Genomic DNA, 17,540 nt, shown 5'->3' with positions numbered 1-17,540 from the left:
TTTCAAAAGAATAGGTAGTGCAAGAGTGTTGGGAGTACAGAGCCAAGCTCTTCTCAGTGATGTCTAATAAAAGGACAAGGGGCACTGGGTGCAAGCTGGAGCAGAGTTGGTTCCACAGGAACAAAAGGAAAAGCTTTTTCATTGTGAGGGTGCCATAGCCCTGGAACAGGCTGCCCAGAGAGGTTGTTGGAGTCTCCTTCACTGGAGACATTCAAAACCTGCCTGGAGGCCTACCTGTGTGACCTACTCTAGGTGATCCTGCTCTGGCAAGGGGGTTGGACTGGATGATCTTTTGAGGTCCCTTCCAACCCCTAGCATTCTGTGATTCTGTGAAGTAGATGCAAAAAAAAAGGCATCTAAAAGAGAAAAAAAACTTGTGTGACATTTCTGTAAAATCATTGCAACATCTCTCTGCTTTTCCTTATCTAGGCTTTGTTTTCCCTAGTGTAAAGAACCCAAAAGGTCACATGCATTAAAATATATTTATATAGAATTCTCAGAAGATAAAAGACCTTTTACAGAAAGGGAATTTGTGATATAAGTGGAATGAGCAAAGCAGTCAAAAATGAGAAGGGAGAAAAACCCCAACAAACAAAACCCAAACCCCTGAACCCAGTGTCCTTACCACTTGAAGTGAATTCTGCTGCAGTACTGGTTGCAGAGGATGTACAAACTTTCCTTTGGGGTGCTCCCCCTTCTCAGCTCAGCCATGAGTCTGCCCTGGTGCCCATCAGAAGCATTGAAACATCATATTTTTGCTTTCAAAAATCTAGATGGGGCAGAAATCCAGGTGCTTGTGGGAGGCTTGGAGAGGATGTGTGTGCATCTAGTAGCTTAATAGAAGGATCTTAATCTTTCTAACGGTGCTTAGAGCCACATGACTTAGGGTGGGAGATAAAAAGGAGCTCTCTGGGTGAGGTTGATGGAGAGGAAATGATGTGCAGTGAGGGCAAAGTCTAATGCCTCTCTTCTACATACCAATACTGTTTGGTATCTGTTTTCTAGAGTGGGGTACGTGGGCTGAGCAGAGAGACAGCTGGACCTTGTCAGGCTTGAGGAAATGCAGGGTACAGCTCCACCATCTCGCCTATCCCAGTGTGAATGAAGCAAGAGAGGGTTTAGCTGTGACTACCTGTTTTGATCTTACACAGCTTTCTCCTTGACAAACATCTCCCTGAACGTCAGAATGGAGCAACTGGGTTATGAAATCATGTGTCAGCAGTTGTCATCTAAATACAGCCCAACAATTTCCTCAACTGATTTTGCTGTTTAGCTTTCCTTTTAGGAACTCTTGGTCATGGTAGATTATAAAGCTGCTGAAAAATATGGCAAAAACATTCCACTGAGACATTGTTTCTTGTTTAATGAGGGAGGGCGGGCATTGGAAGGAACATTTCTGCTGGTGAGATTATTGTTTAGTAGCTATGGACTTTAATTTAATGTGCTACAGGCTAGCACAACAAGAATCTGATTAGGCTTTAATATTTGTTCTGAAGTCAATTGTGTCACACCCATCTTTGGAAAGCTACTCTTGCTGTTTCTGGTATTCTAATCATATGCCTCGATCATATGCCTGCTTCTCTTAAAGGAGCAGAACTTGGTGAAGGTTAGCAGCACAGCAATGCCTGGTCCATTGCAAAATGCTAAAGTGTACACATGTAATCATGTTGAGAGGGAAGAATGCAGTGCCCTCTCTTAGCCTGGCAGAATAAAATCTGTTGAAGCTCTTTTTGCAGCAATCAAAGAAGAGTTTTGAGTGTTCTTCAGGCAGAAATTGACTGTATTTCAATTGCAATTCATAGAAGCCTGTTCCTCACTAAACTTGAGTAGTCTGCTTCCTTCTCCTCATAAGTAGGCAGTCCAAGTTCAGGTTTTAACCTCAGAATCTGGTTTGGTTTTTTGTGTTTCCTTCCAGGTTGTTTTGCATAGGTTTGTGTAGCAAATAAGACTTCTGCAAAACTCTGTTTGGTGCTTTGGGGTAGCCAATTGCTCCACTGGTTGTACTTAACTGATGCATCCTATGACAGCCTAGCTGCCAGGCTACAGTTTCATAGACTGCTGTCCTCTATGATTTTTCTCGTGGTAGCTTTGTAACATCTGTTGTAGTGTCTGACAGTGCATAAAACAGGCATCCCAAAGTAAATGTTTACATACTGACAAGAATTCGACCTTTTCAGTATTATAAAGGCAACAGGAAGACCAATGTCTTTAAATGCTATCCAGTCTCACTTTAAAACTGATGTATATTCTTGGCATGGAAGCCTTGCCTTGCTTAGGTTTAAATAACTGACAAGCAGTACAGGTTCTTGCTGTTGTCAGAAACATTTGATTTGGGACATCTCAAACAACATATTTTCCTCTTGAGATTGCACTCGTGTTGACAGCTTGGATGTGCCCTTGTTTACTTTCTGATTAGATCAAAATAAAAATATGTGCAGCTAGACCAGTTTTAATCACTCTGAAGACATGCCAAGGCTCTTCCTCTTGGTGCCTACTTTTCCAAAAGCCTGCTTTAGAATGTGAGATTACTTCTTCATGATGAATTTATCTCATTTGCATCTGGCTAAAATTGCAAGGTATATGAATAATTTGTGTGTTTTCTTCAATGTTGTTAAGTGCAATGAAATTTAGATTTAAAAGCTGTGCTCCACAAGCCCACCTTTTCTGGCAGTGAAGCTCTGCATGCAGCCTAGTGTGCCTTTTTCCTTTCTCTCACCTGACCTTTTGAGTTCAATGGATTATATTCCTAGCTCTGGCTGAATCCCTTACCCTGGAGGGGTAATTCTTGCTTCTGTTCCTTTGAAGCAAAGTTTTCACAGAACTCATAATTCATAGAATCATAGAGTGGTTTGGGTTGGAAGGGACCTCCAAAGGTCCTCTAGTCCAATCCCCTCTGCTGTCATCAGGGACATCCTCAACTTTGATCAGGTCCCTCAAAGCCCTGTCAAGCCTCACCTTGAGCATCCCAGGGATGAGCCTCCAGCCACCTCTCTGGGCAGCCTGTCCCAGTATTCCACCACCCTCATGGTAAAGAATTTGTTCCTGACATCCAACCTAAATCTTCTCTAGTTTGAAGCCGTTGCCCCTGGTCTTATCACTCCAGGCCTTTGGAAACAGTCTCTTTCTATCCTTCTTGTAGGCCCCCTAATTGATGTCTCAAAATTTCACATGTAACCATAACACCGGATTTGTGCTTTCCTGTTCTGGTTGTTGACATTTTGTGGGTTCCCAAATTCTCTTGGAGTGGTTTCAGTGTATTCCAAGAAATCTGTCCCTCACTGTAATACAACCTGATCCCTCTGCTGGGTACTGAGTAGTGTGTGTTACTATGTTTTTAATTCTAATATAAAATGTTCAGCAACACTTAGCATTTTAGTAGAAGAAGAGGGAAGTCTGCTGTGTGAAGAATGGGCAGTTTTATTTCCATTCCCATTAGCATTATGATGTTCCCATTGTTGCAGCTAAATAGGCAGTGGCATCTCAGTGTCTGAATCATGCCCTGAATCCAGTCTACAAGTGACTGCACCATTCTTTACCTTTATTAGGAAGTTGGAGATTTCCTTTCCTTTTTTTAAGGAAGTGCTCTGAAATTTCCAGCAGTGCTCTGAATTGTCCAGATTAAGTGTGTGTTTTTCAGAATAAAGCAGTGGCAAGATTAATGTACAATTAACTATTGTCTGCTATTTAAAGAGAGAAGTACATTTTTGCAGGCATGAGATGAGTGCAGGCTATCTGCTTCATGCTGTGCCTGCAGCACCAGAAGGCATTATCAAAGACTTAGGAAATTACAAGGACTTCAGCTGAAAATATCAGCCATCAGAAAAATACTTTGTTAGGAGGATCTGACTCAATTCTCAGTTCTGTGCAAATCTCATTACATCAAATCAGAGTCATTCAGTGCCTCTTACGGGGGGGGTCTGATATTTGCTACGCTTGAGATGAGATCTCAGGTTTTGCCCTCCCCATCTGTGGGAGGGTGGCTGAAGCATTGCAGCAATAGCAGCAGTTCAGTGCCAGGTTGCTCATGTGCCCAGGAGGAGTTGTCTCACCTGTCCTTCTCCTCACATAAGCCCAGGAAAAATAAAATGACTAAAAATCAGCTGTTTGACTGTTGTGCTTTGCCAGGCTGCCCTTCCCTGGGATGGGAGATGGATGGAAGGTGTCAGAAGTCTGCTCTTTGAACCGTGTCTGTTTTTAGCTTGCTCTCCTGGCCACAGTTATCCAGATTTTGAGTTTCAGACAAGCATTTGGCAGTTAGGGATCAACAGAGCAAACACAAAAGAATAAATTATTTGCTTGTGATGAGACTAGTAGTTTTCTTTGAAATTACTTTCTATTGACTTCCTAAATGTGTTCATTCTGAATTGCTGGGACATGTGGACAGATTGGTGAGAGAGCAAAGCAATTTCCTTCTGGATCTTGCTGGTTTTCCCACCATTTTTGGTTCTAGTGTCTTTTCAGCTTTTAAGGCCTTACCTCCTTTCCCAACATAAGCTTACACAGATATAATGATTAATTGCAACTTCATCCCCTCTCATACATAAAGTTGTATAACTATCCTAGTTAAACATGCACATGATAAAAATGCAAGCTAAAAAGAGCTGTCTGGGCTTGGATGATAGCAATTAAGTGATTTATATTTACAGGCATCAATATTTATCTTATGCCTACCTTCTGTCCTAGCTTGTCATCTCTGGTTGAGTGTGTGGCTCATTGGCTTCCCTTAGCATTTCAGCTTCTTTCCTCTCTGGACATTGTGTTCTTGGCTGAGGGGAGAATTGCTCTTCATAAGACTATGTAGGGCCACGAAAATGGTCAGGGGTTTGGAACACCACTTCTATGAAGACAGGCTGAGGGAGCTGGGGTTGTTGTGCCTGGAGAAGAGAAGGCTTGGGGAGACCTAATAAGGACCTTCCAGTACCTGAAGGGAGCCTACAAGAAGGTTACAGAGGGACTGTTTCCAGAGGCCTGGAGTGATAGGATGAGGGGCAATGGCTTCAAACTAAAGAAGAGCAAATTTAGATTGGATGTTAGGAACAAGTTCTTTACCATGAGGGTAGTGGAACTCTGGAACAGGTTGCCCAGAGAGGTGGTTGAGGCTCCATCCCTGGAGGTATTCAAGGTGAGTCTCGACAGGGTTCTGGGCAACCTGATCTAGTTGAGGATGCCCCTGAGGACTGCATAGGGGGTTGGACTTAGATGGCTTTTGGATGTCCCTTCCAACTCAGACCATTCTATGATTCTAAGAGCATATTTTAACTTTTACAAACTTTCTGTCTTCACCTGAGCGTTTCTTTTCTGCTAGAGTTTCAGAAATGCAAAGTTTCAAGGTGCTTAAAATAAATGAGTCACTCTCCTTCTGCCCCCAATTGTTCTCAAACAGGCAGCTCTTGCTAAAATTATTTAGGGTGATGCCCCTGACAAAAATACGGATGAACCAAGTCCCAGTTTCCACTGAGCCTCACTGTGTTAAACAGGCACCATTTATTTTTCTTTTCTGCAGTTCTCCTTGGCTCTGGCAGGGTCAGAAGCAGCAGTAGCACTTTGGCTGTTCCCAGTTGAGTCATTTGGAATGCAAATCACTTTGCAGTGATGCCAGAGGTTCCCTTTATGCTGGGCTTTATATAAAACCTGTGACAGATTGTCAGCTTTGTCACATTCCCTGGGCAGCAGGGAATAGGTAGAGGCTTTAGCTTTTGATCCAGATGGAACTGGACTGGTATCGGAAGATCTTAGTCAGCTTTGCTTTGCAGACAGGTAGCTGTAAATCATGTCAGAATGCTACATGGAGTGCTTCTGACTGATATTTGGATACTAACATCATTTCTCTGTGCAAATAAGCACCTGCTGGGGAAGCCTACAGAACGTGTGCTCTGGGGAATGCAGTACCCCCTACCATTCCCTACCTTTACTATCGGAATTAGATATGAAGAACAGAAGTGAAACCTGGGGAAGATACCAAGCAATATAAATTATCTGCTCTCATTTGATCCTGCACCATCTGAGATGCAGAGTTTTGGAGAACCTTGCAGGTAGGGTGGCTCTTGTCCTGTGATTAAATGCAGCAGGTGTGGACAGGGACCTTCCCAACTGGACAAATAGGATTCTGAACAGATTTCTTCTGAAAATGAAGCAAGTGGTGGATTTTTAATCTCTTTCTGAGGCTTGCTGCCTGTTTAACATCTTGGTTAGTTTATGTGAAATCAAACTCCATATACCTCTAACTGAAGTATCTCTGGAGAGCTGAACTGAAGGGACCTTTTGTCAATCCATGGTATACTGGTGATTCAAGAAGTTGTATCCATGATCTGTGTTGGGTTTTGGTGCTATTCAGAGCTTCTGAGTTACTGTGACATGCTTCAAAAATATTCACAAGGAAACACTGAGCATTCTTTTCCTACTTAGCCCTACAAGGCATGAATGTGTTTACCATGTTAATTTTAAATAAAGTTGGCATTTCTTGGAGAAAATGAATTTTTGAGGCTGCAGAATGTGACTTTTTAAAGTTTTTTGCAAATCTTAATTTCTGAGATTTACCAGGTTTCATTCTTCTGAGCCATTCTATCAGCACAATCCACAGCACCCTTGTTGGGGAACTTGCTCTGAATGCTGAGGGTAGTGGCTGTAAAAGGTAGTGTTTGGCATGGAGAATGGAAAGAATACTGAGATAACATTTTAAGACTGTTACACAAGTCTGTCAAAGCTCTCATTTTGGGGAATTCTGTGGCTGTCTGGGTCTGTCACTCTGACTTACTGTGGCCTGGGTTTCAAAGATGCTGCTCTTTGGGGTCTTGTAGAACATTTTGTGGGTACAGTCACTTCTTAAAATTAGATCTTGATAAAAAGACTTTGAATATTCGTGTTAAACAGGGCCTCATGTTCTCTTCACTGCCACACTGGGCTCTCTGTGATTTAAATCCAGAATCTCTGCTTGCATTATGCAGCTCTTCTCTGAGGGAATGTGAATTGGAGCAAGCAGATGGAGCAAACAGATGAGCAGACTTTGCAAGGGTTTTGAAAATAGGTCTTGAACAGAGATTTGAAGGGAGCAAATAGATCTGGATGAATAAGAATGGCACTCATAAGGCTTTTTTCTTTCTGGCTTTGGTTTTTCCATGAATTTTGCTTTCTTTGAACTTAGATAAGAAATGCCCAGAGTTCCACATCTTCTTTTTTTCACAGGGCCCCTGATTTTAAAGCATAGGTGCTCTCTCTGCTCTGCAGGTGGTTTTGTTCTTTTTCAGCAAGCCTTGTGGTTTGATTCTCATATTTTGCTTCTACCTATAATTTTCCCTTTGGGACAGGAGGTAGTCTAGAGGCAAGACAGTTCAAAAAACCAGATGGGCTACACATTCAAAATGGAGCAGATCAAGCTGACAGCCTCTTTGTGAGCTTATCAAGCATGTCCTTGTGTGGGTGATAAAATCAGCACTCCAGCACTCAATCTTCAGCCAAGCTTTTTCATTTTTTTTCTTCCTAATTTGCAGCCAGACTTAGTGCTTTACTTTCACTTCTGTCTGAAGTGGTGTAGGTAGAAGGTTGGTTTTGTTGCTTCTGGGCTGAAATTGTGATTCACAGGTCCTTCACAGCCTTGGTGGCATGTGAAAGCCACATAAGCACACAGGGGAACTTGCATAACTCTCCAAAGCAACTTGCACAAAGCACTGTGCACCCTGAGAGGGCTCTACTAGTACCATTGAACTCAGCTTCTAAATGTTTGCCTGTCAGTTGCCTATTTAGGTATTCACAGCTTCAAAGCTGGAACAAATGTACCTTTTAAATCCAGTTCAGACTGCACCCAAGTAATAACGATGTGGGAAGTGCTGTGTAACCACCATTTGAGATCTGCTACTATGTGTGGAGCTGCAGACAGTTTGCTTGTTAATGCCCTAATTTGAAAGTCTGGGTTTGAAGGACAAGCCATGAGTTGAGTGCCCAGTAGCATGTTCCAAGTGCTGTAGATGGCTTAGATTAAAATCTCTTAAGCTGTCAGGAGGCTTTGCATTTGGACAATCTTGTGAGCAGCCTGCCATGTTAATTTTTAATGTAAATTCAATATTTCTCTCTTTTTATAGGAACGGGAGACATTGTTGCTGTCATGATTACGGAATCAAAGGTTAAGGAGATCCTGAATTACTTGGAAAAGAATATCTCTGTCCTGATGGCAATAGCAGTGGGGTCCCGTGTTCCTCCCAAAAACTTCAGCCGGGGCTCTCTAGTCTTTGTGTCAATATCTTTCATTGTTTTGATGATCATTTCTTCAGCATGGTTAATATTTTACTTCATCCAGAAGATCAGGTACACAAGTGCACGTGACAGAAACCAGGTAAGGGAACTCCTGGTTGTTGTTTTTCTTCTCTTTAGTTGTGGAGGTTATATTTCTGTCAAGAGAAAACAAATGGTTTCCAAGGAACATCCATCAAACTAGCATTCAGAACCTCTTTGCTCCAAGGCACAGCATGTTGCCAGACAAGGTTTTTATTTATAATAGCAAAGTGTTGTTCATCCTGAGCAGCACCATTACAGGATCTTATTGCGTGGCAGGAAAAGATAGAACCAAAGCAAAATATTTGGGTTTTGATAAGTCCAAGAGGAAGATCGATTCTGTGTTGGCTGTGTGTATGTTGGGAACTGAGAGGAAAGTGAATGAACTTGTATAGTGTGGGGGAACACAGAGACTGTTTGTTAGGAACAAGTTCTTTACCATGAGGATAGTGGAACACTGCAACAGGCTGCCCAGGGAGGTGGTTGGGGCCCCATCCCTGGAGATGTGCAAGGTGAGGCTTGGCAGGGCTCTGGGCAACCTGCTCTAGTTGAGGATGCCCCTGCTGACTGCAGAAGGGGTTGGACTGGATGACCTTTGGATGTCCCTTCCAACCCAGACCCTTCTATGATTCTAATGCTAAAAATTCTCTCCATATTCATAGAGGTAGCCTCAGTAATAGTTAAGGGAATTCAGAAGCTCCATAAAGGTATTTGGGAACTATCATCTGTCATGAATGTTAGGGTAAGAAAATTAAGGTATAGAGCTGCTCAGTGTTAACTTTCAGCTTTACTCAAGATCACACTTGGTCTGGGCTGCCTAATTCTGCTGGTCATATATTCTAAGTAAAATTTTGTCCAGTATGCCTTTCCTACGTTCTTTTTCAACTGTTAATTTGCTTAGGAACTGAACTAAGTATGGCCATATTCAGATCATGGCTAAATCAAGTCATCAACTCAAACAGTGTAGGCTTAATGACCTACTGCCTCCATATTGTGCTTTGGCTTTTACTGAGAAGTCAGTAAACCACAGGAAACCCACTTGGCTCCCTCTGCCTTTGTATCTCTCTGTCAGGGCTAACTGACAAACCTGCTGAGGTCTAGTCAGAGTCCCCTTTTTACCCCTAAATTGCAGCTAATGCACAGAGCTCACTGTGAGGCAGCTCTTTGGTATTTTATCAAACCTAAAACAAATGCAAACTTAAGAAGTCTCAGCTGTGACAAAGGATTTCCTTTTCAGTTCCTATAAATAGTGTCTGATGCTGCAGGTCCCATGGGCATCCTTAGATTTTTCCTAAGGATCTCATTCTTAAATGACCACACTGTAACCAGTATTTAGTGTGGTCCCTTGGGATGGTGAAAGTTTAAATAGAACTGTTACTGAATGGATGTCTGTGGAATACTAAATTGTGCCTTCTGCAGCCCCTACATGGTGCTAGGCTTCTTCCAACTGTCCATGTTTCAAAACAGTTGCTCCATGGGGAAAGGGCTCTTATGACCTTTTTTCTTTCTTTAGATTTTTACAAAGGTCAGGAGAAACTTGATGAAAATTTTATGTGGTTTAAAAAGCTGAGCTTATTAAACTTTAATAAGAAGGTGGCGACAGCCACAGCTTATTTTTAAAGAGCTTTGAGAGCTTTCACAGAGAGAAGGCTGTGCTGTTAGTGATGAAATAACTTGGTTTAGGCTGTGATCTTGTTTTTTAAGTTATGTTGAAGTACACTGTAAAAAGGAAAATACAACAACAACAACAAAAACTCCACATCAAAACCATGCTGTGTTTTGTAGATAGTTCAAGTAGATATTGGTATTTCACATCATTACCCTCATGTACTACCACCAGAGGTTATAAAATTCCTTTGCATGCCTTCTCCAGCAAGGCAATTCTATGTTTTAAAAGCATCTGCTGTATGCCTGTGCCCTAGCTTAACAAATCCTGAACGTTTCCAACAGTAGCATAAAGTGTTTGTTAAAATTAGAAAATGGAAGAGAGAGCTCTCTTAAATGGAAGTGGTGAAAGTTACTGTTCAGCAAATGTGCTTACTTGGATTCACAGAATGGGTTGGGTTGGAAGGGACCTTAAAGATCATCCATTTCCCCCCGCCACCATGGGCAGGGACACCTTCCACTAGACCAGGCTGCTCAAGGCCTCATCCAACCTGACCTTGAACACCTCCAGGGAGCAAGCATCCACGACCTCCCTGGGCAACCTTTTCCAGTGTCTCACCGCCCTCACTGTAAAGAATTTCTTCCTAATCTCCAGTCGAAATCTGCCCTTCCTGAGCTTAAGAGAAGATGTACACACCTTGGAACAGCTTGACTGAATTATGGTGTTTCCATGGGAAAATAATCTATTTTTCTTTGTAAGATGTTTTGCAGGGCATATGCAATCATATGCAGCACAAGTAAATAGAAATGGTACTCACCATGACTTAGTTGGTAGCTGAATACTTTTTCAGCCTTGTTCCTCACACTTTTGGTTATGCACAGATCATCTACTCCAGCAGTGCACCAGTGTGTTCTGTGTTCTCAAGTGCTCAGGCAAATATGCTTCTTCCAGGACATACAATTTAGATTTGTTTAAACTCACCAATTTCTCACATGTTGAAGTTAGGATGAGATTTCTGCTTTCAGGAAGAAGACAATTTCCCCATCCTGGCTCTGTTTCTGATGCTGCATTTCCTATGCAGATATAATTCATCCTCTGATTTCTTTGTCAAATCCATTCCCTAAAACATATGTAAGAGCTGTTCCTCTGTGGAAACCACACAATAAAACACATGCTTATGTAATTCTAGAGTAACACTGGTTGTGGTGGACTTCTGAGGTCTTTGTTTCTTATGTAAAAGCAGCTGCCTTAAGTTCCAGTTTGTGTGCAGAGAAAATGTGTGATGTGGGGGGGACACAACGCCTCATGAAAGATTTGATTTTCCACTCTATAGATGGGCAGAAAACCCACATGTTTGTTTCAGGCAATGTAGGAGGTTTTGCTAGGTGCAGTTTGTATTCTCAGAACCAATCTCTTTCAAAGGCAGAGCACTTAGCACAAGGTGGAGATGGAAGGTGAAAGACGTAAACTTCCCTTTTTCCGGTCAGTGTAAACCAAATCTGATGTCTTTGGTTCCTGAAACAAGAAGACATGAGCTTTGTTCTGCTCAGTGTCCTGTCTCTGGGATCCCAGCTGGCAAACAGCCATTCTTTGTTGGCTGGCAACTGGGTATTGCAGTAGGAATCAGCGTTGAATTGCAGGAATGGCTCCTTCCATCCGAGTGGTGGTCATAAAAAATCATAACCAACAAAAGAACAGCTTGGATTCTGCATTTAGATTGAGGTTAATCTTCAAACCAGTGTTCATTTCAGCTTTATTTAAGTCTGCATTGCCTTCTTTAGATTGCATGACCCATAATTTTTTTTTTCCTTGTAGTTTCAGGTAGTAGCAAGAGAGAAAGTAGGTTACACTGAGAGGATCTGTTACATCTCAGAACAAGATCAGCCTGCTCAGGGGGGAAGGAAAAAAAAACCAACAAAGAATTCAAGCTGGAAAAGAGAACAAGGGAAATATTACAGCACACTGAATAGCAGATCAACATGAACAGAATTTAGCAGCAGTCATTGGCAGGGTGTGTTGCTTCAGCTCCTACCCTGCAGGCTGAGCTGGATTAGTTGCCACACAAATGTTGGATCACTTCTGTGGACCATCCATGAGATTTATGCCCATGGGTATCAAGTACCCTTTGTGGGCTCCACTGTTGGGTTTTTTTCTTCCTGACAAATCTGTCTGCTTTGCTGTCAAAGCTTGTTGTCATGTGTTAGCCTACTGCCATAGTGTATATTGCAGTGTTAGTGTTGAGCCCAAGTCAGTCATTCTAAAGGACAGTAATGAGGCTTCATTGTCAGGGTTAATTTGTGTTCTTTTCTTTGTCACTTCATTAGCGTCGTCTTGGAGATGCTGCCAAGAAAGCCATTGGTAAACTGACAACCAGGACAGTAAAGAAGGGTGATAAGGTAGAGTAATAAGATTTCAACAGGGTAAACTTGAGCATCATGTTTAATTTTTGTTGGGGAAAACAATCTCAGTTTTCCCTTTCTGCTTCTGATTTCTGACCTTGCCTTCCTTCTTGGGAGGCTTACTTTGTCCGTGGCACAGTATTTTGTGTACATGTCGATGTGTGCTCTAAATCTGATTATTTCAAAGAAGTTTTCCTTGCATAAAGACTGCTTGCACTCCATCTGGCATTTGTGACTGAGACTGGTTTGGTGCTGGCTTAGAGAGTTTGCTGGCTGAAGGGCATAGGACTAGAGTTGTTGATGTGAAATTCTGTAAGCTTAGAATCTTTCCTATCTAAGCTGTGTAAAATAAAAGATAGCTAATAAAGGACTATTTCTGATGTAAAAAAAAATAAAATAAAGATAATACCCAGTAATCTGAGGGGGAGGATAAACAGGTATGTCATTAAAGATAATAAATGGTACTCCAAGTATATTTCTGGGCTGTATAGAAACTAGAATACATGATGTGTTAAGTTCTACACTTTTCCTTCTTAAAGGAAGAAATAGTCACTTAATCTTGCATAATTTTTGCTCTTTAATTTGCAAAAGGCAAGGGAATTCTGGCTATGATCTGATTTTCAAGAGAAGATTATTTCCTTGGGCGCTTTTAATATGTTTCCTTTTTATCTTTCTTATGAACACTATTGGCAGTGGAAGATTAAGAAGTGATGGAAAAATTTTTTCTTCCAGAGAGAAGACAGAAAAAGTCTTTCTGCTTCCCTATGTAGCTTTATTTCAAGACAGTCCACTGCACTAAATCTTTTCTGTGGCTATGGGAGTACATGGAGATAATGGGAGCTTATTAAAAGATGCTGTCATCTTTAGAGCTTAGAGCCAAAACTGGCAAGTAATGTGTAGGCTGCAGAACAGACAGCATGAGATGCACACACAGGTGAACAGAGAGAAGGGGAAAACCTGTCCTTCATCAGAGCAGCCCATCAGGACTCTATGCATGCAGCACTGGCTGGTGCTGACCAGGGAGTGACTATTGCCTTGCTGTGGTTCCTCTCTCAGTGTCTTGCTAACAGCTTGCTGGCATCGAAAAGAACAATGAACTCAGAGTGTGGTTTGTGTCACACCCCCCCATAAAATATATTTTGTTGATAGTGTATCTACATCCAAATGAAGTCAGCCTATTTTCATTAGAAATTTTAAATTCTCATGTTTAAAACAATTATATCAAATCCAAACCATAACCTCTGGGAAACCTAGAAAAGAGAGAGGACCCTGTCAGTCACTGATCTTCATCTTCGTGGCTGGGTAAGGATGATGATAATTCTGCAAATAAGCAGCAGACAGAAATATGGGACTGCTCTGAAGTAAATAAAACTTGCCAGTTTTGGGCTATGAAAGGGAATTCTAGAATTCTTAATCTGAAAAAAAAAAAAAGGGGGAAAAAGCCCAAATGGACCAAAACCAAACCACTCTGAATACAATCAAAAATTTAGCTCTAAGCTGAAATAAAGCCTCTAGGAAAACGACCACACTATTTTATAGTGGTTCAGCTGAATATTAGAATTAGCTTCTGTTGCATATGATCATTTGCCAGCTCCAAAGGAGGGGAGAGTTTTGTCTGTGTGAGGTATTTGTCTTTCACAAGTCACGTTGGAATGCAGTAACCCAGGCGTTGGGTTTGTGTCTGCTTTGAAACAGCCCCTTGGCACAATGCAGCTCCTATACTAGTCACAGTTACTTTTACATTTGTCATAGCCACAACTCTTGACTTGAATTTTCATTCTATTCATTTTAGGAAACAGACCCAGACTTTGACCATTGTGCTGTCTGCATTGAGAGTTACAAGCAGAACGATGTCGTTCGCATTTTACCCTGCAAGTAAGGCAACAAAGTCGCTTCCTGTGGCAACTATTTTTTTTCTTTGTGCTCCTTTGCTTAATTTCATGTGATTTGTGTGTTGTAATTTACAGATACATTTGTTAGATGCTTCCAGTCTTAATAACAGCCACTTTAGACTATGATACCAGAAGGTGTGAAGGCGGATGCTGGCACTTAATGACAGTAGAGATTAAACAAGAGTTAGATCTTGAAGATGGGCAGGTTGGGCATATCAGCAGTGGAGCTGTTAAGACTGTAAGGGGTGGGTGTGATGCACATTCAAGGACTGGGCAGACACAAAAGCATTAAATACAACAAACCTGATACAGCTGCAGCATTGTGCACATTGGCTGCTGTTTTGTGAAACAGCAAGGAAACAGAAATGGAGTCTGCAACCTTCACACCTCCTCTGACATCCACCAGCACTGTGCTATCATGTGTCTTTGGTCTCTCTAGTGTGGTGTGTTCTTGGCTTGTGCCTGGAGATTCACACTTGCTGTGAAAGGGAACAGAATAACAAATTACAATATCCTGTGCCTCCCTCTGGGACTCTCCAGCCTCCTGGAGGACTTTCATCTCTGTGGTTTTACAATTAATCCTTAACCTACAACATGGATATTCTGCATTGATGCCTAAAATGTAACAACTTCCTTCTGATTTTATGCCATTCTCTTGACAGTTACAGGTTTTTCAGTTTGTTTCCATTCCACTTCCATTCTTGAGTTGTTTTGGGATATTTGGGGTTTTTTTGAGAGGTGCTTTTAAGTACTTTTTCACCTGGTTATTTGGTTTTGATGAATCAGTAAATTTTGGTAGCCTTAGACATTACTAAGGACATCTTTCCCTTGTGTTCTGAAATGCACGCTGTCTCCTCATCTGCAGACACAAAGATCACATGTAAGTTATGTTTAATATATGCAGCCAAGATCCACCTCTGCATGATCCTCTGGAAGCAACAAAGTAATGGTGCTGGAGTTGATCTTCAGTAACACAGCAGCAGCACTTGAGAGCTCATTATTGGTCTTCTAAATCCTCCTGCAGGCTGTTCTGAATAGCTGGGATATTTTTCTTCTAATGCATAATGAATTCCTATCATCATAAATGGAAAAGAGTATTATTTTAGATCTTGCTGATTAAAATGTGTGTGCATTCGTTGTATGGAAGCTCATTTGGAAATTAGAGGAGGAATTTCTGGAAGCTGCTTACAGCAGTTCTGAACTGCTAAGGTGGTTGTTTGATAAACTACCTCTTAAGAAGGCCTCACTCATGTAGTTCAGGTCGGTACTATGAGGCTTGAAGATGTGGAATGGAGGATGACATGTCCCACCCCTCTGTGCATTTCTCTGCATACTTAAGAGGTCCTTGCCAACAAAGAGAGAATGACTCTTCATCTGATAGAAAGGCATCTTCCCCCCCTAAGCAGAAGGCAGAATTAGGGCTAAAAGTCAACTTCCTTGGTTAAAACTGCTGTTATCCAAGCAGTGAATGTGTTGCTTGAACATGATTTATTATTTTTTTAATAATAAAAAAATGAATCATTTAAAAGGCCATTTCCTTCAGACACCTTTGGAGACCTGCAGTCAGGAAGCTTCCTGCTCTCAGGGATGGTTAGAGCTGCTTCAGGTTGCTGGGTGAAGGTGCACCTGGCTGCCATCTCCCCCAGCACAGCTCTCCATGTGAAGGAGATCCCAGGGCTCTTGTGCAGATCCTTTTCTGTTCTGTTTTTCACAAGAATGTAAGGTCAGTGGCAGCTCAGATGACAGTTCTGCCCAAGGCTGTGTGATAACTTTTATGTTCACTTTCTATTTATCTTTTTTTTATTTCTCTTTTCACCTGCTGCAGTTAAACTTTGAGTTGAGTGCAAACCCACCTCATCTAGGTGGAAGCATTGAGATGGATACTTTCTACAAGACACTTTTATCTTTGTAGATGAAGAGCTAACCAGGAACTGAGGAGATGAGCCCAATACGTTTTAGATTGCATGTGAGACTTTCCAGTCTTCATTTCAGATGCTCTCATTTTGGAGGTTTAATCCCTTTTTAGTTTGTGATAATTCAACCTCTTATTTAGTGCAACATGCAAAGTTTGTGAAAAAAAAAAAAAAAAAAAAAAAAGCCAACAGTACACAACAAACCCCCAACCAACTACAAAAGCATCTCTAAGCCAGAAGAGAAAATAAATTGAAAGAAAACCAGGGAGAAAATGGCTCAACCAAGAGGAAGCAAATAAAAGGCTGGAAGTTCTTTTTCCTGTGCCTGTTGAGGAAGCTCTAATCATTAGACAGTAGGAATCACTGACAGGCAACACCCTTGCTGCATTCCTCAATTTAAAAGTAGCATTTACCTTGGGTACCACAGTTGTTCTCTGCAGTTAAGTATGGTCTGTCACTCTGTACCTCAGCAGAGAGAAGCCTGGTCTGGGCAGACACACAGCAGGCAAAATCTACCAGCAGCTGAGTAAGCTGCACTGAAAATTCTGTTGTGAAACACCACTTGTGTGGTGTACATTTTTGTGTTGACAGGTGGCAAATTCAAAAATAAACTAAAATGAGGATGGTTGTAAACGTGTCCCTTTAATCAGCAAACTGATGTGGCTGACTTGATTTTCATAAAATCATTCTGGAAAGGCTGGGTTTGCAGTTGTCCTCATACAGATTATGATCCTGATGTCTTTAAATCCATGAAAGGCTCTCAAGGGATAGAAAACTTTGGATCAAATTCTAGTTTTACTAGAAACTTTACAGGGAATTAATTGGAAAACCCCCAAAAGTTCCATTACTGTCTCCTTTACCTTACCAGGGCATCCCAGGTGTGCTCACCAGTGGGCCAGAAAGAGAATAAAATTTATAAATATTATCAAGTTTTGATGATTTCTCTTGTTTTTTCATCTGTCATGGTTGCAGAAAGTGTCCCTGCCAATGCCAGGGGGGTTGGAACTAGATAATCTTTAAGGTCTCTTCCAGCCCAAACCATTCTATGAATTTATGCAGTTGGATTTCATTCATTCTGTGCTTCAGGGAGAAATACTTTCAGTACCAGGAAGCCTATGGACATACTTATAGGTATTGGTGTCAGAGGGATAAGGCAGCCATCTGGCTTAGGCTTAAAAGCCTGAGGAGCATCTCTGGCATTTGGGAATATCATAATGTAAGTTAAAAATGAGTAAACAAACATCAGGAGGATTCTAGCAAAAGGCAAATCTCATGGGTGATTTTCTTTTCAGATACTCTGCCATCATACCTCTGCAACTAGGAGATGAGCAGGCTCTAGGTGAAAAGTGATCAGGAGAGGGTAGTGTGAAGGACTAGTGAGAGATAGGGGAAGGGGAGAGCAAAGTGACAGGAAAGCAGAGAGAAGGAAAAGGCAGAAAGGTGGCCTGGGAAGGAAGGAATTTAC

General features: G+C 41.6%; 1 protein-coding gene across 1 annotated transcript in view; it reads left to right on the top strand.

The window, feature by feature from the left end:
• The window catches only part of RNF130 (ring finger protein 130), a 44,128-nt gene that overhangs the window by 16,354 nt on the left and 10,234 nt on the right, over positions 1–17,540 (top strand). Inside the window, exons 3-5 of the mRNA XM_054389280.1 lie at positions 8,076–8,326; positions 12,196–12,267; positions 14,063–14,145. Of these exons, the coding sequence (XP_054245255.1) occupies positions 8,076–8,326; positions 12,196–12,267; positions 14,063–14,145 (406 nt within the window). The remainder of the gene's footprint in view (positions 1–8,075; positions 8,327–12,195; positions 12,268–14,062; positions 14,146–17,540) is intronic.

This window comes from Indicator indicator, chromosome 18 (genome assembly GCF_027791375.1).
Source record: "Indicator indicator isolate 239-I01 chromosome 18, UM_Iind_1.1, whole genome shotgun sequence".
In the NCBI taxonomy this organism is placed as follows: domain Eukaryota; kingdom Metazoa; phylum Chordata; class Aves; order Piciformes; family Indicatoridae; genus Indicator; species Indicator indicator.
Note: the sequence above shows the minus strand (reverse complement) of the source record. Positions and strands in the feature narration are given on the sequence as shown.